Source organism: Vicugna pacos, chromosome 26 (assembly GCF_048564905.1).
Source record: "Vicugna pacos chromosome 26, VicPac4, whole genome shotgun sequence".
NCBI lineage: Eukaryota > Metazoa > Chordata > Mammalia > Artiodactyla > Camelidae > Vicugna > Vicugna pacos.
In genome coordinates this window covers 5304170-5331853 of record NC_133012.1, presented here as the reverse complement: position 1 = coordinate 5331853, position 27684 = coordinate 5304170, and the positions used below count along the sequence as shown (strand labels likewise).

Genomic DNA, 27684 nt, shown 5'->3' with positions numbered 1-27684 from the left:
AAGGGGAGGGGAACTCTCCTTCCTAATTATGTGCATATTTACCTCAAGGCACCTTGTGTGCAAAGCAGAGAATCTTGAGGGGACGCAGAGATGGAAGACACAGTGTTTCAAGCCAGGCTTTCTCACGTGGTGTACCATTCACTCCTCATCACTCCCGTGAGATGGGTGGTTTTACTCTCAGTTTTTAGGTGAGGAAAACGGAAATCAGTCTTGTCCCAAATCTAGAGGTTAGTAAATGGCAGAGCTGGGATTCAAACCCAGGACCCTCAGACGTCCAAGACCTGAAAGAGTTCATTAAAAATGTGAAAAACAAGCAGCTATTGCAAAAGATGTTAGATTACACGCCGCTTTTACGTCCATGGCTTCGTTTTAGCCTCGTGAAGACCTTAACTCGGAGGAGCAGGTGTTACTCCCTCCATTTATAGAGGAGGAGATGGATGTGCGCAGAGATCCGAGTGGCCTGCCCGGGGTCGGGTCGGTTTTTCTGCCCACAGATCACTGGTCATTTAGTGCCAGGTCACTGAGTCCCCGGACTGAAGATAATGGTCGGCATGTGGTGATTATAGAGAACTGGGTTCTCTTGGAGTACTAGTTTGGGTGCTATGGCTGTCGTAGCAAAGTGGGCGACTTAAAGCAGCAGACGTGTATTCTCCCGAAGTCCTGAGGGGTCTGAAATCAAACTGTTGGCCGGGCCATCCATGTTGCCCCTGAAAGCTCAAGGGGAGACCCCATCCTCGCCCCTTCCAGCTCCCACCGGCCCCCGGCTGGCCTGGGTGTTCCCTGCCCGTGGCCGCATCCCTCCGTCTGCCTCCATCACTGTGCGGCCTGCGTGTCCGTGCGACTCTCCTCTTCTTATGAGATCATCAGCCCTTGGGCTCAGGGCCCTCCCTAAACCAGTGTGACTTCATCTTAATTTAATGACATCTGCCAAGACCCTGTTTCCACATAAAGTCATGTTTCTGAGGTTGTGGGTGGACAGTTTGGCGGGGACACATTATTCAACTCACTGCCTTTTTTCAGAAGGATTGAAAATTGGGCCGTATGAGTAAATTACAGCTTTCCCTTCCCTCCCAAGTTGGGTTACTCCTTGTAGACAAGTCCTTGCAAATATCATTTCGCATTGCAAATGGGGGCTCCCCGTGGACCGCCCCGTGGACTGCCCCCATCAGAGAGCCCTCCACAGTGTCGTGTGTAGAGTGCCCACCTTTCATCTGGCCTCTGGGAGGTGGACAAGCCAAGGGGATGACCTTGTTTTCAAGCTCTGGACCATAGTTTTTGGGGAGTTTGTCCTCCACAGGCTGATTCAGAGTCTCCGGAAGTGGAAATGGCTGTGAATGGGCTCCGGGTTGGTCAGAGGCAGCCCACAGTGCAGGGGTGTGAACGGGGACCCCCAGCGGTCCTTGGGGTAGGCTGACAGGGTTGAGGGGGCAATGCAACAGCCCAGCTTCCGTGAGTCCTTTTCTGGCCACTGTGAACCTCCCTCCTTCTTTGCTGAATTTCAGGAATTCCTTTGGGGGCTGTTGTGCTGTTCCATGGTGATATCACTAGCCATCCCATACCTGCTCCACTTCCCTAAAGAATTTCATCACACCAGAGCCAAACGCAGAGAAATTGGAAAGGGTGGACCAGGTAGGTAGGTAGGCAGTGGTGCTTAGCAGTGAGGCAGTTGCTTCGTTTTAGTGAGCTTTAGTTTACCTCATCTACGAAATGGAGAAAAGAGTGCCCATCTGGTAAGATGGCCTGAGATGAGAGAGAACTTGGTAAACAGATGTGTACTTTGCCTGGAACTGAACGGATGCCCAAAGCAATGAATCAAGTCGCTGTTGTTTTCCAGCCAGAAGGAAAGGAGAGGGTAGATTTCTGGCCTGACAGTCTGGTCTCTGTTCAGGTGTTAATCATGGCTTTGGGCAAATGACTGGATTGCTTTTGGGCCTCTCTTGTGGTGAAAGATTTCATCAGCGTTTCCAGAATAAATGAGAAATGGACAAGGAGGAAGAAAAGTGGTGACGTGAATGAGGATAAATGGTACCTGACACACAGCTTCGGGTTGGGAGGATGGTCAGACTGTGGCAAACTGAAGGATCTATTCCCTTTTTGAAGAGTGAAGTATGGCACAGTTGAAAATCAGGATTTATATATGAAATATCCCAGATTTTAACTGCAGATTGAAACACACACTGGATGGGACAAATAAAACGCAGTTGGGGCAAAGTCTGCCTTTGAGCCACCAGTTTGCAACTTGTGGTCTCAAACTCACCCTAAGACTTCTGTGACTCTTTATCGGCCGTGTTGCTCCATCTCCACCAAGGAGCGGAGCAAAGACAACTCATTCTGCAGAGAGAGCTACGTACGTTAAGTGGTAGCACCGTTTGTAAAAGGTTACTTAGAGTATTTTGTTCTTAAAATACTTTTGTATTTTTATCTGTGCTCCTAAAGTTTTAAAATTTATATTCTCTGTCATTTGTTGACCAGGACAACACCATGATTATGTCCCTCAGTTAGTGACAGGTCGGGCCCCAGGACTCATGCTCTCCGACTCCTGTACGGTACACCACACGCATCTGACCTCCTCCCTAGCGTGCTTTCTCCCAACTTTACATTCCTGCCTCCTTTTTATCCTCCACATTACTGTTTACCATCTCCCCTAGAGACCTCCTCCAGCCACGCCAACCACACCAGCCACACCGGCCACTCATTTCAAGTAGTTCCGCTGCCGCAGTCTCTCTCAGCTCCTGGTTATTGTCTTCATGGCACTCGCCACGCTTTGTCATTACTCTGATTGTTAGTCTTGCCCTGTGATTTTTGCCACTTTCCCCTATCAGCGTGTACATGGCGTGAGGGCAGGGTCTATGTTTGCCGTTTTATCTTTGGTCTCTAGCCAGACACGGGCGTTCTCGCAGTAGGTGCTCAATACATTTGTTGGCTTGCAGACTTCATCACATCCAGGTTTGGATGGACGGAAGGGCAGTGGAGAGAAGGACGTCTTCCTGTAACTGGATACCTTAGATTTCCTCCCCACACCCTCTCCTGCTGCGGCTCGCTGCTTTTCCTAAGCCTGTTAACCATGCTGTCATTCTTCCAGGTACCCAAAGCTGGGAACCTGCCCCTGACGACTGAAGTTCTCAAAAGCCTAGCAGTTCCTCCGGCCCTGGAGAAGAAGCCACAGGTGGCCTACAAGACTGAGATCATCGGAGGGGTGGTGGTGCACACGCCCATCAACCAGGTGCTGGGCCTGGGGCTGCCAGGGGGTCGTGGGGTTCGGTGGTGTCCGTGGTGTGCCAGTCACGTGACAAGAGGACTGGACTGAGGGGAGAGTTGGGGTGGGGTGGGGGAGCCAGTGCACATGGAGTGGTCAAGAAAATCCAGGGCAGGGGTGGGCGTGAGTAACAGCAGAGCAGAAATTCGAGGCCACCGCGCCCTGAAGCTGTGGCCGGTACTCCTCTGCACCACACGTGGGAGGCTGACACTTGTAAACCCCAGAGGAAGTGGGGCCGAGGGCGGCTGGAAACAGGCCCACTGTCCCTCCTCCCGTCGGGGTGCTTATCCCCTCTTGCGGTTTGCATTCTCCAGTCTCTGTCCTTTTATCCTGGGTCCGCCCAACCTCCCCGTACTTGTTCTGTGAGAGCTCCCAGTACAGTGCGTGACGGAAGCGAAGCAAATGCTTATTTTCTTGTTTATTTCTGATTTGAGTGCCGTAGGGCCGGGAGGCTAGAGATGATTGGCCAGAGGGGTGGGGCGGGGCAGGGGGCGTGGCTCGCTAACCCTGCCCCTGTTTCTTCGCAGAACGGTGGGGATGGGCAGGAGGGGAGCGAGCCCGGCTCCCACGCCATCCTCCGAAGGTCTCAGAGTTACATCCCCACGACGGGCTGCCGTGCGCCCCCCGGGCCTCCCCTCATTAAGAGCGGCTACTGTGTGAAGCAAGGGAACGTGGTGAGCGTCAGTGTCCGGGCGGGAGGGGGTTCCCGGGACCCTGGGAGCCCGTGAGTGTGCGCGAGGCAGAGGGGAGGGTGGTTTGCACGGAGGAGCATGGAGCCAGCCGCGCCCAAACCTGGGAGAGGTTTGGAATAGGACACCCCCCACCCCGCTCCCCCCGCCCGCAGCTTCAGCTCCCAGGTGTTGCTGAATAGGAAGGAGTCCTGGCCATACCCCCCAACCCTGAGCGACCCCCCCACTGCTGAGATCTCTTCTGAAGCCCTGCTTTTTACCCTTTATTTCAGCGGAAGAGCTGGAAACGGCGCTTCTTTGCGCTCGATGACTTTACCATCTGCTACTTCAAGTGTGAGCAGGTGGGTAGTCACCCTGGGGCCTCCTGGGAGGCGGTGGAGGGGAGAGGCGCGTGACTCACACCCCCGCGTGCGTGTCTGAGCCGAGAGGTGGGCACGCAGCCTGCAGAGTGCCTGTGTCCTACCTCCACCCGTCCTGTGTGGGCATCTTCACCGCCACGTGAAAGTGGCCTTCACTTCCTCCTTGCCTCGGTGGTCAGAGCCACAGAGCACCGTATTAGATTTTTTTCCCCCCTCTCAATTATTCTGAGACCTTGTCTTGCTTGTGACCTGGTTTTGGCCAATCATCCCTGAGGAGGGAGGCGTTTGGGCCCCTTGGTCTGGGCTGACAGCCTCAGTCACCCTCTCTCCGTTTCTCCCACAGGACCGAGAACCACTGCGGACCATATTCCTCAAGGATGTTCTCAAGACCCATGAGTGTCTGGTCAAGTCTGGGTAATTGTCTCTGCACATTCTTCTGTGATCCGAATCCCCCGTGCCCTTCTTCAGTTACTACCCTCCTGAGGCTGCCTTTCAGAGTCTTCCTCCAAGAGCGGGACGTTGTCTTCTTGCTGGCATCGTGCAGCTGACACTCTGCATCCAAGCTGAGCAAAATACCCCTCTTATGTCCCTTTACTCTCACTCCTGCGAACATGAGCGTCTGTCATAGATTTTTTTTTAATTTTGTTTTGGAGGGGTAATTAGGTTTACTTATTTATTTTTAGAGGGGGTACTGGGGAGTGAACCCAGGACCTCATGCAGGCTAAGCATGTGCTCTACCACTTGAGCTATACCCTCCCGCCATAATAGTTTTCTGATGGAGAAACTATTTTCTGAAGAAAGGAGAGAGCGTCTTCTCCGGTGTCAGAGGGAGACGCTCATCTCTCAGGAGACTGGGGCTCAGGGGGCTGTGCTCCTAGTCTCTTGCTTTTCGCCATTTCTGGGCAGACCCCTCTTTTGCCGGTGCCTCTGCCCTGAACTTAGGCCGTTTCTCTCCTCCTTTTGACAAAGTCCCTAATGTCTTCTTAACACCAGGGTGATTCACAGCAATGCTGTTGGGCAGGAAGAGGGAGTATTTTTAATGTGTTCCTTTTTCCACCAGGAAATGGTTACCTTTCAAGTGCCATGGTGCGTCTTATGAGTTTCGAACCCGGGCCCCTTCCAGGGCTCTCCCAGCTCAAACACGAGTACAGGGGCCCCAAGAACCCAACTTCAGAAACCCCAGGGCATCTGGGCATCTAACAGATTCTCATTCGGCCCTCAGTCTGCAGGGACAGTATGTTGTATCTCCGTCCCACAGACTGTGTGGGCAGAGCCAGAGTCACCAGGGAAGCTGTTGGCAGCGGGCAGACTATTATCACATGAAGGTGTAGGAGGGTCTTTCATGACAGCAAGGGGCCGCACGGCCCAGGGAAGCAGGGACTGTCCTGAGTCTTGCCAATGGCAGTTGCAGAGTGTGGAAGATTAGGGAAGTTCCCACGGACAGTTTATAATTCGTGAAAGCTACAGAGCTACAGAGGGAAGTTCCAGAAGCCAGGCTCCAGAGGTGACAGTGGGTGGAGGAGAGCTTGGGGTCCTCGCAGGGCTTCCTGACCCTGGAGGCCTGTGCAGCTAGATAAACATCTTGGGGCAGCTCTGCGAACCCAGATCAGGTTCAGTCCTAAGAGTTCTTTGCACTTCGCCAGAGTCAGGCTGAACTCCAGTGAAAGGAGTAAGGGAGTTGAAGACCCCTGGGGAAGGAGGTTCCCGAGGCTGTGCGGTCATGGGGGTTTAGGGCATCTGAATAGTCAGTTAACATTTGTTGAGTTGAATTGAATTGAATTGAATTGAATTGAATTGCAACATGCATCCTGAGAAGTAGATGTGAAAAGGCGGGGGATTTCCTCCTTGTTTTGCTTTTACCTCCTCTGCAGTTGGCTACATGATTGTACTGTCTGTGCATGAATAGTTTAAAAGGTTAGACTCTTTTAGCCAGAAAGAAGAGCCATCTCCCCTCAGATACTCAGAAAGTGATTCTAAGAGCTAGTGAAATGATTTTCAAATGACCACCACTCTGTGACGTTCATTGTACCAGTTGCCTTGGTGGTGGTGAGCTTGGTAGAGGAGGGCTTTGGGTGTCTGTTTTACCGTCGGAGTACAAAGCTCGCAAAGTTTCAAACGTATTCCTAAAATAGCTTTTCCCAGTGGAGTCGCGTTGGGTCCCAGGTCTGTCCGAACGTCGATTGCCATCCATCCCCTCCCATGTTAGTCTTTAGTCTGAGGCTCCTCCTTTGTCCGGATGCCCAAGTCACTGGCCAGGCACCTGCCGTTTTCTTCCAAGTCCTGATTCCTGAAGTCAGCCCTGCCTGGGATCAGCCCTTTCTTAAAATCCTTCCACCTCTAGGCAAATAACACACCATCCAACATCTGATTGTATAGTTTTGCTTTGTCATGTTCTTTGATGGGGAAGGAATTGGATCTTTTTGCTCCTGTGTATTTCCCCACAGTGACCAGATACACAGAGCAGGCATTTCACACTAAATAATTTCGGGTGACTTGAGGTTGGTGGCTGAGCGTCTGCTGCTTCTTGCCTCCTTCCTTACGGAAGTCAGGATCCCTCTTCCAAAGCTCACACCCGATTTGAAGCATCTTAAAGTGGTCCACTCCCTCCTGCCCTTTCGCCTCTTTAGCATCCCCTCGTGAGAGCAGGAATTTAAGGAAGCTGATGAAGTTGCTGTGTGGGTGGAGAAAGGCTCTGAGACTGAGAGAGTTGGGTTCCTTAGGGGAAACTGCTGGTGGTGGAGTAATTAAGGGACTCTGGGGTTAGACCTGGCTTCAAATCCTGGCCCTGCCGTTTACTTACTCCGGCTCCACGGACAGGTCACGTCACCTCTCTGAGCCTTATTGCCTCATTGGATTGGTGTGAAGATTGGATGAAATAACACATTACAAAGCACGAAGAACATGTTGGTGGTTGTCAGAGGCGAGGGGTTGGGGGATGATCGGAATGAGTGAAGGGGGTCGAAAGGTACAGACCTCCAGTTATAAAATAAGTAAGTCCTGGGGACGGAGTGTCCAGCATGGTGACTCTAGTTAACATTACTAGAGTATATCTGAAAGTTGCTAAGAGAGTGAATCTTCAACGTTCCCATCACAAGAAAAAAAAAATTGTAACTATGTGTAGTAATGACCTTACTAGACAGTGATCTTTTTTTAGTTTTTTTTTGTTTTTTTTTTTTTAAATAGAGGTACTGGGGATTGAACCCAGGACCTTCTGTATGCTAAGCATGCACTCTACCACTGAGCTATACCCTCCCTCCCATCGATCACTTGCAATATATACAAATAAGGAGTCATGTTGTACACCTGAAACTAATATAATGTTATATATGTCCATTAAATTCCAACAAATATGTATATATATAAATATTTATATAGAATTGAGATATAATGGACATATAACTGTGTGAATGTTTATATATGTATGTGTGTGTATACACACATACATATGTATATATATGCCACTAAAATTTCCGTCCACTTGACCTTGAAGTAGAAACACTCAAAGCGGTACTTCTCACAAAGCACTTGACACATCTTAGCCACTAAAAAAACACACCTGTGTAGGTAGTATGGGGTGTGGTACAGATGAGGCAAGAGGTTTTAGAGGCAAAGGAGCTCTGTCTTGTTAGAACTGGTGGTGGTGTGCATTAGGGGAGTGTCCACAGGGATGGTTAAATTACCTGAGACTCTCCAGGAAGGGAAGCCGGAGGAGACCCTGTGATGTCTTCCGAGGCCGGGGCCGCAGAAGGGACGGCTGGGGACCCCCCTTCACAGGAGGGGACATGGGTGCCTGATGTCGGGCACATCAGGTTCTCAGCCTGTGACCAGCATGCCCAGTAACTTTCTCTTTCTCTTTCTCTGTCTAGCGATCTCCTAATGAGGGACAACCTGTTTGAAATAATCACAAGCTCGAGGACCTTCTACGTGCAGGTAACAAGTTCCTTCCGAGAAGACGCCGGCGGTCCTTTTCTGTAGAAGGTGGACTTGTAGGCCTGCCTTCCCCTTGGCCTTTCTCTTTTACTTTGTGTGAAGTTTCTAGGTGGTAAATTTAGCCCCTGATCATCAGTCTGAGTCCCATTTTATTCTAAACAGGATGTTTGCCTAGAGCTTCCCAACCATAAAATAATGAGCGGGTCGAGCCACTAAACTGGGGAATGTGAGTTTGTACCAGCTGCTCTCGGCTGCTGGGCGCCAGCTAAGCAGAGAAAAGGAGAACTGGTCAGTGGTTTCACTTCTCCTTCGGAGGGTATTTATAAGCCCCGTCTGTGTGGACATCGCTGTGTGCGGAAGGACAGGAGCACAGAGGGCCCTGTGCAGACAGCAGGTGCACGGCCCAGCTGCACAGAGCAAGCCATTGTTTGGGCTCCAACCGTTCAGCTCTCAGAAGCTTCTCCCCTCCACCCACAGCTCTGGAGTTCTCCCAACTCCGTCTGAAGTCATAGGAGCTGGAAAGGCAGATTTCTAGCCTCCAGCACGGTCTAGACTTTCAAGGCCGAGTCCCCTCCCCAGCCCACCCAGCGGTCCGCACAGCTCATTCCTGCAGCCTCGTCATGATGCTGCATTTCTGGCGTTAGGACCACCACGGAGGGTGATGGTTTAAAAGTGGGGCTCCCCGAGCAAAGCTTTTCAGGGTTCCCGGCGGACTCCCCACTCACTACCTATTCGTGGGGTCGCCCTTTCCCCCTTTCTTGGGCAGCAGCTCCCTCAGAACTGGTCCCCAACCTGAGCCCAGCAGGCAGGCTCGCAGCCTGACGCACCTGTGGGTCCTCTCCATTCAGACAAGCGCGTGTCCTCTGGGAAGAGCTATGGAGCGTGTTGCTGGGGTGTTAAGAGTTTGCTCCACCGCCATCCAGGCACAAAATTTGAGCCGTGGGTGCAACGAGAGAGAGCTTCTAGTTTTTGGATTTAACAGATATCTGGAGAGCATCCCCAGAGGGCCAGGCATTGCCTCACCCTGGGGACACTGCGGTGTTCGGTGGAACAGATTCTGAACTGTAGAGGGAGATAGTCAAGTAAATGGGCAGTTAAAACAGTGTGAGGAGGTGAGGGAGGGCGGGTTGGAGAGATGAACGCAGGGGAGCTTCTAGGGCGGTGAAACTATTCTGTATGATAGTGTAGTGGCAGATGCATGAAACAGAACTTTACAGCATGTAGCATAAACCTTGATGCAAATCTAAAAAGTCATTTAGGAGGTCATGTGATCCTAGCATGGCGTGCAGAATCTGACAGGTGAACTTCAGTGTGTTACAAATATGAAACAACCTCACGGGGTGGGATTGGGAGAATAAAAGATAAAAAACAAAACCCAAAACCAAGGTGGTAAGGGCTCGCCCTAGAGTGAGTAGCGGTTGCCATGGGAACTCCTAAGAAGGGGACTTCAGGGACTCAGGGGAGGCCTCCTGAAGGAAGACACATCTGAGTCCATTGGGGAGAGAGTGGCCCCTGGGTCAGAGGGAACAGCAAACAGCAAATGTCAAAAAAGCCTGCAGATCAGAGGGTCAGAGAGCGACCAGGCGCTGGAGAGCTGATGGGGAGGGTCAGGGCCCTGTGGGCCTTGTCAGCGAGCTTGCATTTTATCCTGGAGGTTAAACTAAGTTTGGGGGCGGAGGGAAATGACCCAATCAGATCTGCCTTCTAAAAATAACACTTGGGCAAGTGACTTAACTTTCAGAGCCTTGTTTTCTGTCTGTACAGTGGAGAGGACAGACCTCGGCCCTGGCCCCTTTGACAGGACGCTGGCTGTGAGTGTCCTGGCCGGAGCAGGGTCGGGGACAGACAAGGAAAGGGTAAGACAGGAGCTCAGGAGAGCAGTTGAGAGTCTATTGTAAGAGTTTAGGTGAGGGATGAAGGCAGCCTGATCTCAGGTGGATGGAGAAAAGTGGGAGATTTTAAAGCTTTCAGGGACTTTCGGATTGACTGGCTGTGGGATGAAGGGAGAGAGGGGAGGGGAGGGTCCTGCTCAGATATCTGACTTGGTCCTCAGGATGGCTGAAGGCAGTGATCACCGTGATGGATGGACACACGGGAGAAGGGATTGTTGAGAGCAGAGATAAGCCTCGCACTGGTGGTTGTGAGTGCCTCTGGGACATCCAGGGTGACCTGTTACGAAGGCCCTTTGTTAAGGTGGTGCCTGACACGTTGGTGTTACCAAGTAAATATTTGTCAAGTGAACGATTATGCTGGTAAGAGTGTAGAACAGAGCTTTGCACTGGAGATAGTGATTTGGGAAACATGTATGCCAACCACCACCAAAAATGTTCCAATGACACGACATCCTTTGCCCGAGTGTCCACACATTGACCAGAACCTCATCATCACTTCTGCCCTCCTCTGCCATCTGCGCCCACGTTTCTGGGGTAAAAGAACACTTAGCATCGCCCTGCAGAAATAAATGAGCGAATGGACGGATCTGTGTTTGGCACCCAGCTCAAAGAGAATAGAAAGTTGGTGAAGAATAGAGATTAAAAAACCATTAAAAATATGTATTTGTTCATTTTAAACCAGCAACCATAAACTCCTTAATGTGAACCCAAGTAACATTTTATGAAAAATAACTATCACTAAAACAAAAAAGCAATGTGAGGAGCATTGTTGGTTTTTTTTTTTCCTCACATTTTTGCAAACCTCATTAATGACTAGCTCTTTAGAAGTCAGCAGAACTTTTCTATCTGCTTCTGCATTCGGTCTGTGGCCATATGTTGTTTTGATGGAAGAAAATGATGAAAATCTGGCCCTGCCCAGTTATGTGTTTGGAAAAAAGAAATATTTTAATAGCTCTTTCAGATGATTTGATTCTATACCAAACTTGACAAATAGTTTCTTAATGTTTAGGTGCAGTGTGGAATTGGAAACTGACACCAGTAAACGTTCATACTCTTGGGTTGAAATCCATTGGTTCGTTTTACACATTGAATGGATCCTTTTTTTTAACCGATGCATGATTTTGCAACTGCACGCATTGGTCATTTGGAAATTAGTGGTCTGGACTGAGGTGCGCAGACCTTCTAAATGTTGACACATTTTATCAGATAATACAGAAAAATCATATTCATTAATGTCACCACTGGTAACATCAAACCAAGTCTTTGTGAAAAGCTGTCAAACTCATGGAGGTGGATACAAGGTTCCTGAAATTCTCTTTTTTTTTTTCTTTGAAAGCTCAAACTTCATCATATGCAAAAGGAAAAAAAAAAGTACTTGCCTGATTTTCCTTGATGTAACAGGCTCATTGCATTAGTTTTTCAGAAAGAGCTGGCCATGCCCCTGTGTCTGATTAAGTTTGACTGACAGTTTGCCAGTTACTCATTTCAAGTAAAAATCATGTTTCATGCAGAAGGTGAAACAATACAGTAGCTACTCAGACAGTGTGGTGTCAGCAATTTTACCCACCACGCCAGAGGGGCCTTCTGACCCGCTGCCCGAGGTGATGTTTAGTAAATCTGCCTGAAGGAACCACGTTTCCTTGGTGTCTGGAAAAGCTCGACCAGAGAGCCAGGCAGATCCAGGCAGAGAAAACGAACTCCTTGGACAGAAGGGAAAGACTTGCGGACAGAAAGGGGCTGGATTCTAGCTACTTAGGGGTTGGTCATTTACCTCTATGTCACCTTGGCTTTAGATGTCACATTTATGTATCACTGCTCACATCGATGTCCCAGGCACGGTGCCAGGCAGTTTATAGGCAGGACTTAATTCTCACTTAATTCTCAGCTGTCTCTGAGATCGTCTCCACTTTAGAGGTGAGGAACTGGAGTATCTGAAGGCAAATTACTTGTTTGAGATTATAAACCTGGTGAATTATGGTACTGATTGAGAGGTACCAGATGCTTGAGCAAGACCTCATTTGTGTTGTTTGAAAACTGAAAGAAAGCTCAGTGCAGAACCCAAGATGTAACAGGTGTGACCATAGGCAGCCAGGGGAGATTGGCTCTGAATCGGGAGACCACCTTGAGGTAACTGGGTGAGTTGGTAGATGGGTCATCATGGTGACAAAGATCCAAGATCTGGAGGTAATCAGGTATCTAAGTTTGTGATGTTAGCAGGTTCTCAGTCTGGGGCAAGGGTTCCAAATGAGATTCCAGTCTTTGGAATACAAGGCAAGCAGAGTTCACCGTTTCCCCATTTCCCAGTCACAGAGGGTCAGGGGTATTAAGTAGCTTATCAAGAGGAGGATCAGTTGCTCAAAATGAGAAATGTAGTGTAGACTGGTTTTGGTGACTTGGCAGAAGCCTGATTGTCAGAACTAGGGGCTATGTCAGGGTAAGAATAATCACAGAGGGCTCACCCATGGATTACAGAGTGTTGGGCTAGAACTCCTGGGGTGCTTATTTTAATTTAGACTACAAGGTGAATGACATCCCCTAGAACCATGTAGTGCACAGCTGATGAATCATGTGGCAGGGCTGTGTCTAAAGGTGGGACTGGTTCTTGGGGAGAGGGTAGGGGTTATGAGCTGTTGGGAAGGGAGGGCTGCAGAGGCTGGGAATAGGATGAGGAAGGAGCTGTCTAACATTTTGGACGACTGCAGTGGAGGGAAACAGAAGTACATGCTGGAAGCCTTTCCTTGATGACCTGTCGCATTCATTGCTTGAAACCACCGAATCTGTTACGGTGCGGGGCTCATGGCAGATACTCAATGAAAGCTGTCGGACTGCAATAAACCACAGACTGCAGTGACTCATTTTAATACTCTTTGTTCCTCTCACCTCAAAAACTGCCCTCAAGGACAGAAGCCCTTCTTTTTGTTTTGAGCCAAGCACGAGAAATATGCCCACACTTAAGCAGACCGGGAAGAGAGGAAGGGTCAGCCTGGTACCTCCCTTTCTGTTCTGCTGAGTTTCAAGCTTTTTTTTTTTTTTTTAAGTCTCAGGAATTCACTGTGGGGTTGATGGGTTTCAGCTCTTTTTTACCTTTGGCTCATGAAGCTACCTTTGTGATGTGGTTTTAAGATATTTTTGAGTTTTTTGATGAAAGCTAAGCACAGGCTTTCCATAAAAGACAGATACACACATACACCATGATTTTTGCATATTGTTTTTGAGGTTTCACTGAATTTTTGTTGCCAGTGGATTCCAGCTCTTAAAACTACTAATAGAGGTTTTAATTGTGATCTCAGTAAAATAATATTCTATTTCTTCTCATGTGGAATCAATATCTCCTTTTCTATTTGATAAGATTTTAAACATCACTAAGCATTAAAATAATGTTTCCTCATGTTTATTATCCTCATGGCTCGGTTAACTCCCTAGGTTATCTGACCGAAAAATGTCCTTAAATGGAATTAAAGAAACAAGGAAGAAATATAATTAGCAAATAATTTCCATCTCAATTACTAAATGTTTTTAAGAAAGAGATTTAATTATTTTGCCTTTCATATTGGCACAGATTTTTTTGTTTGTTCTGTGGGGTTTTTTAGGGGGCGGTAGGTAATTCGGTTTATTTATTTATTTATTAGAGGAGGTACTGGGGATTGAACCCAGAACCTTGTGCATGCTAAGCACACGCTCTACCACGTGAGCTATACCCTCCCTGCTAGCACAGATTTTTTTATTGCAATATTTAATTCTAACAAGGGTGCATGTAAAAAAATATAGTATATACACAGTTGGTAAATGACATTTATATTGTTGGCTAGAAATCACTCTGGCCACATGTAACAAAAGCCTTAAAAGAATGTGTCCTCTTTCATCCAGCAATTTCCCTGGGAGCTGACGACTCCCAAGTATGAAAAGCGGTTTCTCCACAAAGATGTGAATAGCAGTCTTATTTCTATTAGACAATTGGAAATGATTGAAACGAGCTTTAGAGGATTTTGATTCTTGTGTTTGAATCTGCTGATGGGAAGTCAGGTGATTCCTGGTTTTCTCTGATTCAGGGATTCCTTGCAGAGTGGAGCTGGGGTGAAGCCCCCTAGGCTTGTGGTGTGATTGCTCCTAGAGAAGATGTGTTTGTTGGTGAGGTCTTAAAGGGCAGTCAGATAGGTGGCCTGTGGCTTGGGCGGGGGGAGTAACATTTAACATGGGGGGGTGTGTTTTGCTGGGGTAGCAGACAGAGCACCTTAAAAGCCCTGGAAACTGATTCCTGGTCTGTCATCACGGGGCTCTTGTGAAGATGGCTAAGAAATGCTTTTCTGCTCATGGTCAGTTTAATTGCTGCCATTTTATTCCAATTCCAATATGGAATTTTTCCTCCCTCAAATATGTTATCTTATTTGATCCCAGCAATTTGATCCTTTAGGTGAGAATTATCTACAGAAAGAAAAAAAAAATGAAGAAAATGAAAGAAAAAAAACAGTCCCAGGGAGGAGACAGGGAACATATTTATAATATTGGAATTTGAGGCTTCATTTCTGTCCCTCATATCATATAATAATAATAATAAAACAGTAATGACTAATACTTGTGAAGCCCTTTCTGTGTAGTAGGCACTGTTCAAACTGCTTTACCTAAATGAGTTCATTTAATTTTTCCCAATAGTTCTGCTTGTGGAACAGCTAGTCCTCATAACTAGTAAAGTGCCTTCTGGAGGAATCTTGGAGACCTTGTCCTGGATGTCCTTTTAGATGAGGAATGGATTTCTTTTTCTTGGAAAACCACCAGGTTGTCAAGTACCTGGGCAAAGTCCAGGGCAGTGAGAGGGCAGGTGCACTTGCAGCTCTTTGTGGCCCAGTGCCAGGGTGTGAAACTGTTTCCCTTGTAAGTGTCCTGCACACACCTAACCAAGGAGGGTTTGTTTGGGGTGACAGAAAGGGGTAGGGATGCAAGTTTGAGGGTTTAAAAAAACCTGGTCATATATTACCTTGATACAGTGCAAAGAAAAAGAATCATTGTAGGGATGGGGAGAGGGAGGGGAACATGTGGAGAATTTTGCAGGCCAGCGCGTGATGTTTGCATTCACACATGCACAGGCATGCAGATGCATACTGGTGATGTTGGGTGACACTCCACTGTCAAGGGAAGGCGCAGGGGGACAGAGAGAGCTTAACAAACACACACTCCTGGAGGTCAAGGATTCAGTCTTGGTCCCATGGCTGTGCCGGGTACCTGATGCCACGTGTAACACTGAGTCAGGCCTCAGCAAACGTTTGCCAGGTTCTCTTGAGCTCAGCCTCTGTAAAGCTGGAAAACGCTGAGAATTCCCAGGGCTCGGCCTGCTGTGGCTTGGCCTCGGATTTTCCTCCCTTTCTTCACAGAGCCGCTGCTGCCCCCTTCCGGGGCTGCCCGGTATTTCTGGGGGAGGCACTTCTTAAGGGCTCAGCAGTGCCCCTACCTGCTGGGGAGCTTGGTGCTCCAAATCTCACAACTCTGGAGGTCTGGGCGAGATTCAGGACAAACCGGGCTAGCTTGTGCTTTGAGAGAAGCCCTGTTCCTGGAGGAAAAATGGATGAAAAGATGGGCTGCACTGGGAAGCAGGAGACCTGGAATCCAGAGTTTTCTGGGCCTCATTTTCCTTTTCTGTAAAGCAGGAGGTGAGGGGCTTCTACAGGGATGGGCCTCCAGGCTCTGCCTCCCTTGTGACCTCTGCCCCACTGCCGAGAGGCTCCACTTTGAGCCCTTTTATTTATGGGGTGTCAGATACGATTCTGCAGGGGGGAAAAATGTCCTCAGAAGACTGAGGGCCACTGGCCTTAATGACCTCTGAGATCCCTTCCAGTGCTAATGGTGTGATTTTTATGAACTCAGAATTGAGTCAGAGATGTGACAGCTGAGATCACAGTGCCAGACGGGTCTCTGTAAGTGCGGGGCGGGGGATGTTTTGCAGGCAGACAGCCCAGAAGACATGCACAGCTGGATTAAGGAGATCGGGGCAGCTGTCCAGGCCCTCAAGTGCCACCCCAGAGTAAGTCACTTCCTTCCTGTCCCCAGGCAGCGTCAGCCTCGCGGTGAGTTGTCCCGAGTGGGCAGGTGTTATTTGGTGACGTGAGCAAGCTGCCCGGTCCCTGGATGCAGCTGAAGCCCGGTGCTGTCTTGCTTGTTTTTCTCTTTCGACTGATTTGGGCACAGATTTTTATTTTTTGTTTCTCTGAGTCGTCGGAGAAGGTGAGGTAGGGTTGGATAGAGAACCAGAGCTTCTGATGCGTCTGGTGCGTCTCCCTGCCAGGCAGACCTTGGCACATCTGGAGCGGATTCCGTGGGCCGTGTTTGATTTCTGTCGACAAGTGTCTGGACCAGGGAGGTGGTGATGCTGGGTGGGGCAGCCCTTCCTGGGGCTTTGGTATAAACATCAGGAAAGCTCATGTTGTCCTTTCCCTCCTCCTTTATTTGTGTAGGAAATGTCCTTTTCTAGGTCCATTTCTTTGACCCGCTCTGGAAGCTCCAGCCTTGCAGGGGGGCCCAACTCTGCCTTGTGCAGAGGGCGGCCCCCTGTGGAGGAGAGAAGGGCCCTCTGCAAGGCCCCCTCCGTGGCCTCGTCCTGGCAGCCGTGGACGCCTGTCCCCCGGGCTGGGGAAAAGCTGCTTCCCGCCGAAGAGACTCTCGAGGACTCTTTGTTCACGCCTCGCCCCGGGGAGAGCGGCACTGCTGGGGTGTCCCCCAGCTCCCGAATGAGGCACAGATCTGAGCCCCAGCACCCCAAGGAGAAGCCGTTTGTGTTCAGCCTGGATGATGCGAGCATACGGACCTCTGACGTGTGATGAGGCGTGGTGCCCGGGGAGGGTCGGTGGGGGGGCAGCTCAGACAAGGGGCCTCGGTGCAGCTTCTCCACCTGCTCGAGTCCCTGGGGAGCTCTGTGGGAGGGGCCCGCCCAGCTGGCTTAAAAAATATGTATATCAATGCAGTGTATTTAATTTGGGGAAAGTCACTAGGTTAGGCCTGTAGGTATGCCCAGTGGAGAGCAGGGTGCCTCTTACTTGACTATTCCAAGGTCTTCCTGGTGAGAGGAGGTTGGAAGTCCAATCTCATCCCCAACCAAGTTTTATTTCACTGTCTTAGTCTTATCCCTTTGTTTCCAAGCCAGGCACAGAATCTTAAGGCTGGTCATCTGGTTTTATCCTATTTCCTGTTTATTGGCTGACGTTTGACTGTGAAGAGGAGGGTGGTGACTAGTGCAGCTGATGGGAGGGGGGAGGAGGGGGCAGACCCAGGCTCCAGCTCCACAGGGACACATTCTGAGGGGAGGTGTTAAAATCTGGGGGCTCAGGGGGGTCCCTCAGAATGTTGACCAGGGCTGATCCCCCCAGGGGACCTCCATAGGGGAAGACCTAGGGACCTCTTGTAAGGTACGGGGAATGATTCCACCCCAGCGCATCAGCCAGTTTTGGAAACGACTCTCTACTTTTCTGGACGTTCTCTGACCCTAAATACTGTCGATGTGAGAGACAGACCCGCCCACCCAGCTTCTCTGTCAGGCCCCAAGGATGCGTGATATCAGCGTTCAGTGTAGAGAACAGAATGGACAGTACCCTTGATAACCGGGTTACTTGGAACATGGGGAGGGTTGATGAATGTGTGATAATTCACTCCTGTGACAGATCAGATCTCTGTTCTAGAATGTGAGAGTCACTTTACAGCCGGTGCTGGGAAGAGATGGATTATAGTTCACCCAGCTCAAATGTTTTGATCCATGTTTTCCAGATAGAAGAAAAGGTCTGTGTTAGCAAAGACGGATGACCTTGACTCTGTGCCTCACAGCCCTTCTTTAAGGGGCCGATGGAAGTCTAATTTTCAGTGCTGTGTGGTGTGTACCCTGCCAGGTGTGCTTTCTTCCCATGCTCTGTGTTGCCCTTTGAATGATGCCTTGTGTACTTGCATGATCACACCTGTCATCTGATGAGGTCCCCTGTACTTAACAGCGAACAGATAACAAAGATAATCTCGAGAGATATTTATATTTTTAATAAAATAGAAACTGTGCATAGAAACATTGATTTAGAGGCTGTGCTTTGCTGCCTAGAGACTTCCCGGAGAGAAGAACATAGATTGTATTTCCCACGCCACATCTTAGGAGCTACATTCTTCTGTTTGACAAGGGAGTCTTCTATATTTCCAGGGTCCCTGGGAGAATCTGTCCATCTGGCTTAGGTGGTGAACCTGAAGGGGTTCCCTGAAGGGAGGGAGCTTAACTCACCTCTGTCTATAACTTTTTATCAGCTAGATCATTCACTTTTGTGTTTACATTAAAAATTAGTGACTAGAGGAGGAGATTAGGAGAAGCATTTTTACCTAAGTCAGTCCTTTCCCCTGCTTATGCCCAAATCTCATGCAGGGGCAAAAACATGTGATCAGGAAATCCTTACTGGCTGGAGGAAAATCCTCTGTGTCTTTCAGGCACTGGAATCTCCTTGAAGTCTGTGTCAGGTTGAGGACTTTTCTTGACTGCGCTGCTTAAACCTTCATTTAAGTTGTTTGTCTGAGTGGTCCTGGTGTCAACATTGATACAAAAAAGGAAATCTGCCCTGGATCGATTGGTCAATTGATCAATCTCTCTCTTTTTCTGTTTTCTGCAGCCTCTTGCATACTTTTATCTTCAGAAATCCGTGGTTTGGGGATTATTTATCTGAGTGGTCAGGGAGACAATATACTTCAAGTGGTCTGATTTCAAGAAGCCATTCCCAGTTCTTAAAACTGTTTTGTCTCTAGTTTCATCTTCAAATTTTACTTCAGAAAATTCTTTGGCTAGGTCAGTGATACGGAACTACCAAAAGTAAATTAGGAACTTTTGAGATTTATTTAAACAGTCCCTAACTCATGGAGAGATGTCATCTCTTGATGTTTAAGTTGTGAAAACCTATCCATTTCTCTCTCTTTCAAGTAAACTGCTGAATTACCATTGCTAAATCAATTGGCCATTATAGTAAGCTGATCTGTTTCTTATTCAGTAAGGTCTATTTTGAGAATGTACCAAATTAAACATACTTATAAATCCAGATTGTATTATCGTGGTAGAGGGCAAACAAGGACTCTAGTTGGCAAATATTTGGGAATTCCAAGTTAGAACATTGTTAATGTAGTTCCAACACCGGCTAAATATAATTATCTTCAAGGAAAGACATTCTCCTTCCCAAATCTGCATCTGAATTCTGAAATTGAATTCCTTTTTGTGTCCGTATTTCTTACCTTCTGGTTTATTTCGTATCATCACCTTTTAATGTAACTACCTGTGTGAGCCAAAGATGGCGCCTGTACCGCTAGAGCCTCTGGTTTTAAATGTGTAAAATGGAACCAAATGGAAAGAACAGGGTGGGGACGCAATATTGGTTAGTAAGTTAAGTGCATAGGCTTGGGCATAAATCTGTGTTTAAAAAAAAAAAAAAAGAACCAAAAAAGATACTGCATTTTCTTTGTGGAGTAAAAACATTCTCTGAGTTGTGCCGTTTTCATAAGACATTGGACGTGGTCTTGACCCACTGTGTGTAACAGTATTTTGTGTGTCTCTCCATAGCTGAACGATTATTGTCCACCGTTCTTGAAAGTTAAGGATTTGCCTGTTTGCGGTCAGCTGATGTCTGGTGAACATGGTTTTGTCCTTTTGTATTCAGTGAGACGACATAATTGTACTAAGGTGTCCACCGAGCAAAGTGAGTCAGGTCAAAATATGAGAATTTCAAATCTGTTTCTGAGTAGAATGCTGAGCTCCCATGAGAAAGAATCCAACTTCATAGTTCCCTTGAAGCAGAACTTTTCTTTTTTTTTCCTTTTTCTTTTTGACCCAAACCTAACTGGGCTCTGATATGGGCTAAAAAGATCCAATAAGGTAGCAGATTCAGTAGTGGAGAGCAGTGGCACCTGGTATGTTTATTTCCACTGTTAACCAGATAAACAGACAAATTGGGGTAGCAGCATTTTGGAAACTGGGTTTCCCAAATCAGCTTTGTTTCATAATCTGTGAACATGTCAGAAGTGAGCAGGTTTATTAAATCTTTTTTTCTCTTACTCCATTTCTCTTTCTCTGTTATGCCTGCGCTAGTGAATGACAGCCACTCATGCTAGGACGAATCTGAATAAAGCAGACATTAGGCCCAAACCTCTACTGTTTGACCCTTCCCCGGTTGCTTCTGAGGGTGTGGCATGACTCTGTTTTGAACCAGTGTGTTTCAGCTGTGAAATGCACTCCCCGTAGGCTCTGAGCTGAGTGCATGGAAACTGTTACGCTTCTCATTTTACGTGGTCTGCTAATTGGTATGTAGCAAAAAATAATTTTCTAAAACTGTTTTGTTGCTTGTTTTGTAATAAAACCATGTGAGATACTGAAATGTGGTGTGTGTTTTCCCAGCTCTGACCTTCCGTCCGTGGGTGGGTGATGTGTCTTGTCAGTCTGTCCCCGTTATTGGTTTTAATGTATTTCAGCAGGCAGGTCCCCGCTGGGCCAGGGCCGGGGACGGGTCTTCATCGCTTGGGGCGGGTGGAGGGGGAGATGGACGGGGGTGTGCGGAGAGGGCTGCCAGGTTCTGCCCCTTAAAGTCGGGGGGCTGGCGGAGGCGGCAGCCCAGTCCGCTTGCCCTTCTTAGCGCAGCTGCGGGCCCAGGGGAAAGTCATTGGGAAAGTGGGAGGGAAGAGGGAAGGGAACAGGATGAGCAGACCGCTGCTGCGGCCCGCGGGGCTCGGTCCCTCCCTCCTGCTCTGGCTGCTGCTGCCCCCGGGGCCCGTGTCCGTGCCCGGGGTGCAGGCCTGGAGGGCCAGGCCCCCGCCGTCCTGCCCCGCAGTCTGCGAGCCGATGCGCTGCCCCCAGCTGCCCCCTTGCTCGGCGGGGGCGACGCCGACGCTCGACCGCTGCGGATGCTGCCGCGTCTGCCCGGCGGCCGAGGGCGAGGCCTGCGGCGGGGCGCTCGTCCGGCCCTGCGCCCCGGGGCTGCAGTGCCGCGCGCCGTCCGCGCCCCGGCTCCTCGGCGGCGGCGGGCTGGGCACCTGCGGCTGCCGGGCGGCGGGGGCGGCCGTGTGCGGCAGCGACGGGCGCACCTACGCCAGCCTGTGCGCGCTCCGTGCCCAGAACCGCGCCGCGCGCCTCCGAGGCGCGCCCCCGGCCGTGCCGGTGCAGAAGGGGGAGTGTGGGGACCCAGGTGAGCGGAGGGCCGCGCGCCCTCGGCGCGCTCTCTGCTGCACTTCCTTCACCAGCCGCCTTCGCCGCGGACTCTCCCCCGCTCCATCGCCAGAGGGACTCAGCGCCTCCTTGCTCCCGATTTTCTTCCCTCTTAGGTGTCTCGTTACCGGTTCCCACGTGGTTGCTCCCCAGTTTCCTCCCCAAAGCTATTTGCAGTCTTCCTTTAAAATATTTTTTTCCAACCAGGATGGGAAGACTAGTTCCTTCAAGGCGTATCCTCATGGGACCGCAGTGAATACACAGGGGGAGACCCAAGAGAGGAAGGGAAGGGAAGGTGATGGAGAGGGAGGAGAGGGGCCGAGAGATTTGAGAGATGACGCCCGGATGCGGTCAGGCAGCGAGGGTCCCCCTCCCCAAGAATGGAGCATCTCTTCACAGGAACCAGAAGCGCAGGCTGGCTCAGGAGCAAGTACAACTTCGTCGCGGCGGTGGTGGAGAAGGTGGCGCCGTCTGTGGTGCACTTGCAGCTGTTCCGCAGGTAAAGGAGATTGGAGGAGGACCTCAGTTCCCGAGGGTTAATTGTTTCCCTGAGCCTCCGTGCTCTCCAAGCGTCATTTAGTCGTAAAAACCGCGGAGAGGAAACCAAGAGACTCAAAGAGGTTGAATAAACTGGCTCGTTTAGCCAAAGAGCGGAGGCACAGGGATTCTGACCTCCCAGTCTTGGCTACCCCTCTCTCTCATCTCCCACAGATTTAAGAGCTGGAAGGCATCTTGATGGTGATTTTGCCTGGCTCTCTCCTTTGCAAGGAAGGAATCCCAGACCCAGATAGCAGGAGTAATTTGCCCTATGTCACAAAGCCAGTTAGTAGCGGAACCTAAGCTGGAAACAGACTTCCTTGACTTCCTTGACTCCCTCCCTGCCTGGGTGCTGGATAATGTGGCACTCGCCCCACTTTTGCCCCCAGTATTATGATTAGGTCAATCCTCTTTGAAGCAGAGGGCTGATGCTTTGACCAGCTCTCACGAAGGGAGCATCCTTGGAACAGGAGAGTTGGAATCAGCTCTCAGTTGTGTTCACAAGAGATGGCCAGAGTCCGGAACAGGCAGAGTCCAGTTACACATGGGGGGAATGAAAACAGACGGGGAAAAGGGAAATGTCTGAGAAAACTGTGGCGGCAGTATGTTTAATAAATGTGAGGTTCCCATGCTTCCGGACCACGGTGGAAGCCCGGATTTTCCCACCCTCTGCTTATGCTGCTGTCTTGCCGAGACAGGTCACCTCTCACTGGCGAGGATATTCCTGCATCCAGTGGCTCTGGGTTCATAGTGTCTGAGGATGGGCTCATTGTTACCAATGCCCACGTCCTTACCAACCGGCAGCGGATCCAGGTGGAGCTCCAGAGCGGGGTCCAGTATGAAGCCACCGTCAAGGACATTGACCATAAATTGGATCTCGCTCTCATTAAGATTGAGCCAGACGTGAGTCTGCGAGGGCCAAATCAAAAGTCTACATATTTGAGGGTTTTCATCAGTTTGCTCATATTTTACTCCCCACCACCAACGCACATCTTTTCTCCCTGGTATATGCCTTTTTTTTTCTAGTTTCCTTTCTTTTTGTTCATATCTTCTTGTTTATTTTCTTCTATCCTGTCTGTCTGTATATCCCTAATGATTTCTATTAACTACCCAGCGGTCTTTTTTTCTCCTTTGCCTCATTCTTCCACAGATACTGCTGCTGGGAAACTTACTTCTCTGCTTGTCTTAGAACAGCGGGAATGCTTGAAATGGATTCAAAACTGCTAAGGAATGCTTTGAGTTTCTTGCTATACAAAGTGGCCTACCCTCCTACTCCCCACTTCCGGCAGCACTGACATCATCTGAGAATTTTTCAGAAATGCAGAATCTCAGATCCCACACAGGTCTACTGAATCAGGGTCTTTAGTAAGGTCCCCAGGTGATTCGTGTTTGCATTAAAGAGATGTGCTGCTTTGGGTGACATTTCTGCCTGTGGCTTGTTAACTTTGTAAATTTTTGAGCTGGAATGGTGCTAAGTAAGTTGCAGATGTCAGTTTATGTTCATCAGTCACTTCGTGGGCAGTTTACTTACAGTGATTTCTGCAGGCGATGATTTTAGATTTTAGAGATGGTCTCCTGCATCTTAACAAGGGAGAGTTTAGAGGTGGTTGGAATTTAAGGAAGAGGCCTCAGTCAGTTGTAGAACCTATGTTGGGGGGTGGTGATTCTTGGGTTATAAGTTTCAAAAGGTTGGAGACTGTGTCGCATGTGTGTGGTACACAAACACCGGTTGATTCCATTCTTGATTTGTTCTTCACCTCTCTGTTGTCCCCGTCCCTCCTTGTGCATGTGCAGACGGACCTTCCTGTATTGCTGCTGGGAAGGTCATCTGACCTGCGAGCTGGCGAGTTTGTGGTGGCCTTGGGCAGCCCGTTTTCTCTGCAGAACACAGTGACTGTGGGAATTGTCAGCACTACCCAGCGAGGGGGCAAAGAGCTGGGGCTGAGGGATTCCGACATGGACTATATCCAGACGGACGCCATAATTAATGTAAGTCACAGGGGAGGACCATCCTCAGCCCCTAAGACACTGGCAGAGCAGTGAGAGGAACACTTCAGGGTGCCTCCTTTTCCCTTTGGCCTTTCGGGCATGTCCAGAGTTCAGTTTTATCCCCACAAGAGGGACGGGGTGGCACGCTGTTAGAGCTCAGCCGGTTTGATGTGATACTGGGCATCCATGATACTGGGTGGCCTCTCACGGTCTGTCACTGAGGTCGCCACTGCTGTAGGAGGTGGTGGTCCTCCTGCTGTTGTCCTTCACCTGCACCAGCTTCAGCATTTATGAGGGGGCACAGCTTTCCCTGCCCTGGGGGACTAGGGGCTCGCTAGGGCAGGCTGCTTTTGGTAAACCTCTTTAGGAACTATAAAAAAGGACTGACAACTTTTTCAAATTCTGTCTTCAGCACGGGAATTCGGGGGGGCCCCTGGTGAACTTGGTAAGTGGCCCCTTTCCTTGCTGCTTCATGCCTCTTCCTAACTTTCAAAGACTCGACAGATTCCCTGATGCAGACTAGGATGTCGCTCTTGCATAGAGATTTGTGGAACAATGTTTTCTATGATTGCATCTTAAGTACAGGGTTAGGAAAAATTTAAGATCTACGAAGGATCTGTCATCCTGGCATGTGAGCTCATCCAACTGAGGGCACCTGGGTGTCTTTACAGTCTGCTTACCGCTTCAACATGCTTTGTTTACATTGGCTACTTAACAAAAGTCCAAATTTATGTCAAATGACACGTGTAGTATGTAAGGTGTCTCCTTCAAGACCCCTTGTTGCTGCGTATGAGGAACTAACCCTCATCCCCAAATGCGAATTTCGTGTTGACCTGCTTAGAGATGACAGAAAAGTCACAAGAATCCCTTGCTCTGTAGTGCATTTAATTCTTAAATTTTCTTCAGCATCCTTAGTGAAACTGCCAAGGTTTCTGGTTGCTGGAATACACGTGAGGGGGCAGTGCTGTTTGACCCACAGTCTGTGATCACACTTTCTGAGTCTCTGTGAGCTGATTGCTTTTGGTGCCTCTTTACATATTACTCTTGCTTGTCGGAGGATGAATTGTGTGTGAATTATCGAGCGCTTTTTACTCCTAACATTGCATGTGATATTTGTGTCCGCCGTCTCCAGTAGATAATGAATTTACAAGAGCGGGGATGAACTGCAGAATTTCAGCCACACTCCAGACCTATCAAATGATAATCTGTGTTATAATGTGATTCCTAGTCTCTTTTCTGTCCTTTCCGTTACCAAGCTAAAGGATGGTGAAACGCACAAAAAGGAAAGTATTCACCACTTCGTAGCTTTAGCTTTTACAGCTCCATTCCTAAGTTCAATTTGCACAATCTTCTGAATAGTTTCACTGAAGTGTTGCTGAAAGTCCACAGCTTTTTGCCTTTTCCTTGTTTATTTTTAGTTTCATTTAAGGAACAAAAAGGCAAGTACTCCTTGTCCTCATATCTGTGTCAAAATACGAAGTCTGGTTCACTTTGAATATCAGTGTAATTTGGCCAAGGGAAAAAAGAAAGGGGAGCTCGAGAATAAGCAGCAGATTCCTCAGCAGGAATTTGCACACGTGTGTGTCCCCTCTGATGACCTGTCACACTGTCCGTCCCCTAAGAGGACAGCCGTTGCTCCATCCTAAGTGATGCAGTTTGCCGGCCTCTGCTTGTTTCATCTGCCCAGCTGGGCAGCTGAGTGACGTCACCTGCCTTGTCAGGATGGTGAGGTGATCGGCATAAACACCCTGAAGGTGACAGCGGGCATCTCCTTTGCGATTCCCTCCGATCGCATCCGACAGTTCTTGGAGGAATTCCACGAGCGCCAGCTGAAAGGTAAGGGGAGTTAGGACTTTTTCTTCCCCTCCTGTGCTTCCTAGGAGCCCTCCAAGGATGGATGCTCCACTGTGGTGGGGACACTCCTTTGAGGTCTGTAGAAAATGGAGTCACTGTTACTCAGCTCTTGTCACAGTGGTCCAGGCAGCAATACAGGGGGACCAAGCCCCAAACCCGGAAATATTTGAGTTGAACTATTGTGGAAGGGGAAGCGATGGGCTGGAGGTGGGAGGTAGATGGGAGGAAGGCAAAGGGTCTCCGAGGCACGTTTGTCTCGAAAGGGCAGCTGTCCTAGTAAGGATATTCTGTGACTTAGGTGTCTTTTAAACTCTGCCAAAAGGAAAGAAGTCTTGTCGTTAGGGACTCATTATAACTTTTCTTTCCAGGAAAGGCTCTTTCACAGAAGAAGTATCTGGGTCTGCGAATGCTGCCCCTTACCATGAAGTAAGCACTGGTTTGCAAACGTCTGGGGGTGTTTTTCTGAAGCCAAAGCTGTAGGTAGAGTCTTGGCAGGGAAGTTACAGCCTTTGGCTACTGCTGGCTCCTCTCGTGACCGCAGGAGTCCAGGGTGGGTGTCTGCCTCTGCCTGCATCCGCATTCACTGGACTTTCCAGGGCTTTCTTTCACTGTGGCTGTCTGTGCTTTATCACGCCCAGCGGGTCTTGGCTTTAGCGAATCGGTCCGGGAAGAAAGATTGTGAGCAGCTGGAGGGAAGGAAGCCTCATCCCCTGGGTGTGAGCCTCGAGTGTGCACTTGACGGTGCCTGACCTCATGGGAAGCCTCTGCTCACTCTCCTTAGCCTGCTTCAGGACATGAAAAGGCACGATCCCGATTTCCCTGATGTGAGCTCTGGGGTTTTTGTGTATGAGGTGATTCAAGGAACCGCGGCTGAAAGGTAAGAGGGCCTCAGGCCTTTGCCCGACCTCCTCTGTCCTCACCAGCAGTGTCCCATGCTAAACGTGTGTCGCATCTGGATTTGCAGTGTCCCCCCACCTCCTCCATGGCTGTGGAACCCTTGAGGTGTGGCATGTGTGACTGAGGAACTGCATTTTAAATTTTATTTGAGTTTATTTAAATTAAAAAAACAAACCCAGAAGCAATGCAAAATATTTTCCCACTTTTTTTTTTTTGCTTGGGGAAGACTGCATTTCACTTTAATAACTGCATTGTGTCAGATGTTACCATTGTAGAGCAGCAGATGGGTGTGTGCTATTTCTGGGGGACTTCAAAGACTTACAACAGAGTATAAACTCTGTTAAGGATTATGATTACATGTTAAAATGATACTTTATATGTAGTTAAATAAGATATATTATTAACATTAATTTCATCTGTTTAAAACTTTTTAAAATCTTTAAAAACTGTAATTTTTGGGGGGAGGTAAGTAGGTTTATTTACTTATTTATTTTTAGAGGACGTACTGGGGATTGAACCCAGTGCTAAGCATGGGCTCTACCACTTGAGCTACACCCTCCTCCTCCCTAAAAATTAAAAAAAATTTTTTTAAACATGCCTATCAGAAAATGTAAAATTATATGTGGTTTGCCTGACATTTCTCTTGGACAGTGCTGATTTAGACATGTGCTTGTAAGGTTTGTTTTTTGGAAGGGGATGGTTCTCTGCAGCCCGAGAATTCACACTATGAGGTTACAATAGAAGTTTATATTAATTTTGCTAGGAATTCCCAAATCTATTTTTTTGCTACCTTAGTTATTAAGAATCAGAAGAATCCAGCGGGTTAGAAGCTTAAGAATATATTTTAGGGACTTTAAAACACTTTTGGCTTTGAATTCGGGATGACAGTATCAGAGGCCAACAATAAACAGACAAACAAGTAAATAAAAGTAAATAAAGTGAAGCTAGAGACATTCTGAGACATTTATCGTAACTACTGAGGGAAGAGGTGGCCTGTCCTGCAGTTATTCTCCTGGGCCTCTCTTGTACATCTTCGATCTCTCTCTCTCTCTCTCACCGTTTTTGTTTTTAAGAGCCCACTAATCTGCTTAGA

General features: G+C 48.7%; 2 protein-coding genes across 5 annotated transcripts in view; both read left to right on the top strand.

Annotated features, from left to right (window-relative positions):
- PLEKHA2 (pleckstrin homology domain containing A2) overlaps positions 1 to 20490 on the top strand; it is a 51616-nt gene extending 31126 nt beyond the window's left edge. For all 3 annotated transcript variants that reach the window (XM_072950206.1, XM_072950207.1, XM_072950208.1), the window contains 7 exons: positions 3083 to 3223; positions 3784 to 3930; positions 4218 to 4286; positions 4648 to 4718; positions 8171 to 8234; positions 16062 to 16139; positions 16570 to 20490. In XM_072950206.1, coding sequence (XP_072806307.1) covers positions 3083 to 3223; positions 3784 to 3930; positions 4218 to 4286; positions 4648 to 4718; positions 8171 to 8234; positions 16062 to 16139; positions 16570 to 16932 — 933 coding nt within the window. In that variant the 3' untranslated portion in view covers positions 16933 to 20490. The remainder of the gene's footprint in view (positions 1 to 3082; positions 3224 to 3783; positions 3931 to 4217; positions 4287 to 4647; positions 4719 to 8170; positions 8235 to 16061; positions 16140 to 16569) is intronic.
- Positions 20491 to 20738: 248 nt separating this feature from the next.
- HTRA4 (HtrA serine peptidase 4) overlaps positions 20739 to 27684 on the top strand; it is an 18234-nt gene continuing 11288 nt past the window's right edge. Inside the window, exons 1-8 of one of the 2 annotated variants that reach the window (XM_072950251.1) lie at positions 20739 to 21294; positions 21714 to 21813; positions 22550 to 22754; positions 23646 to 23840; positions 24253 to 24285; positions 25562 to 25676; positions 26063 to 26120; positions 26476 to 26571. In XM_072950251.1, the coding sequence (XP_072806352.1) occupies positions 20808 to 21294; positions 21714 to 21813; positions 22550 to 22754; positions 23646 to 23840; positions 24253 to 24285; positions 25562 to 25676; positions 26063 to 26120; positions 26476 to 26571 (1289 nt within the window). In that variant the 5' untranslated portion in view covers positions 20739 to 20807. The remainder of the gene's footprint in view (positions 21295 to 21713; positions 21814 to 22549; positions 22755 to 23645; positions 23841 to 24252; positions 24286 to 25561; positions 25677 to 26062; positions 26121 to 26475; positions 26572 to 27684) is intronic. The other variant, XM_072950252.1, reaches the window with a different exon arrangement.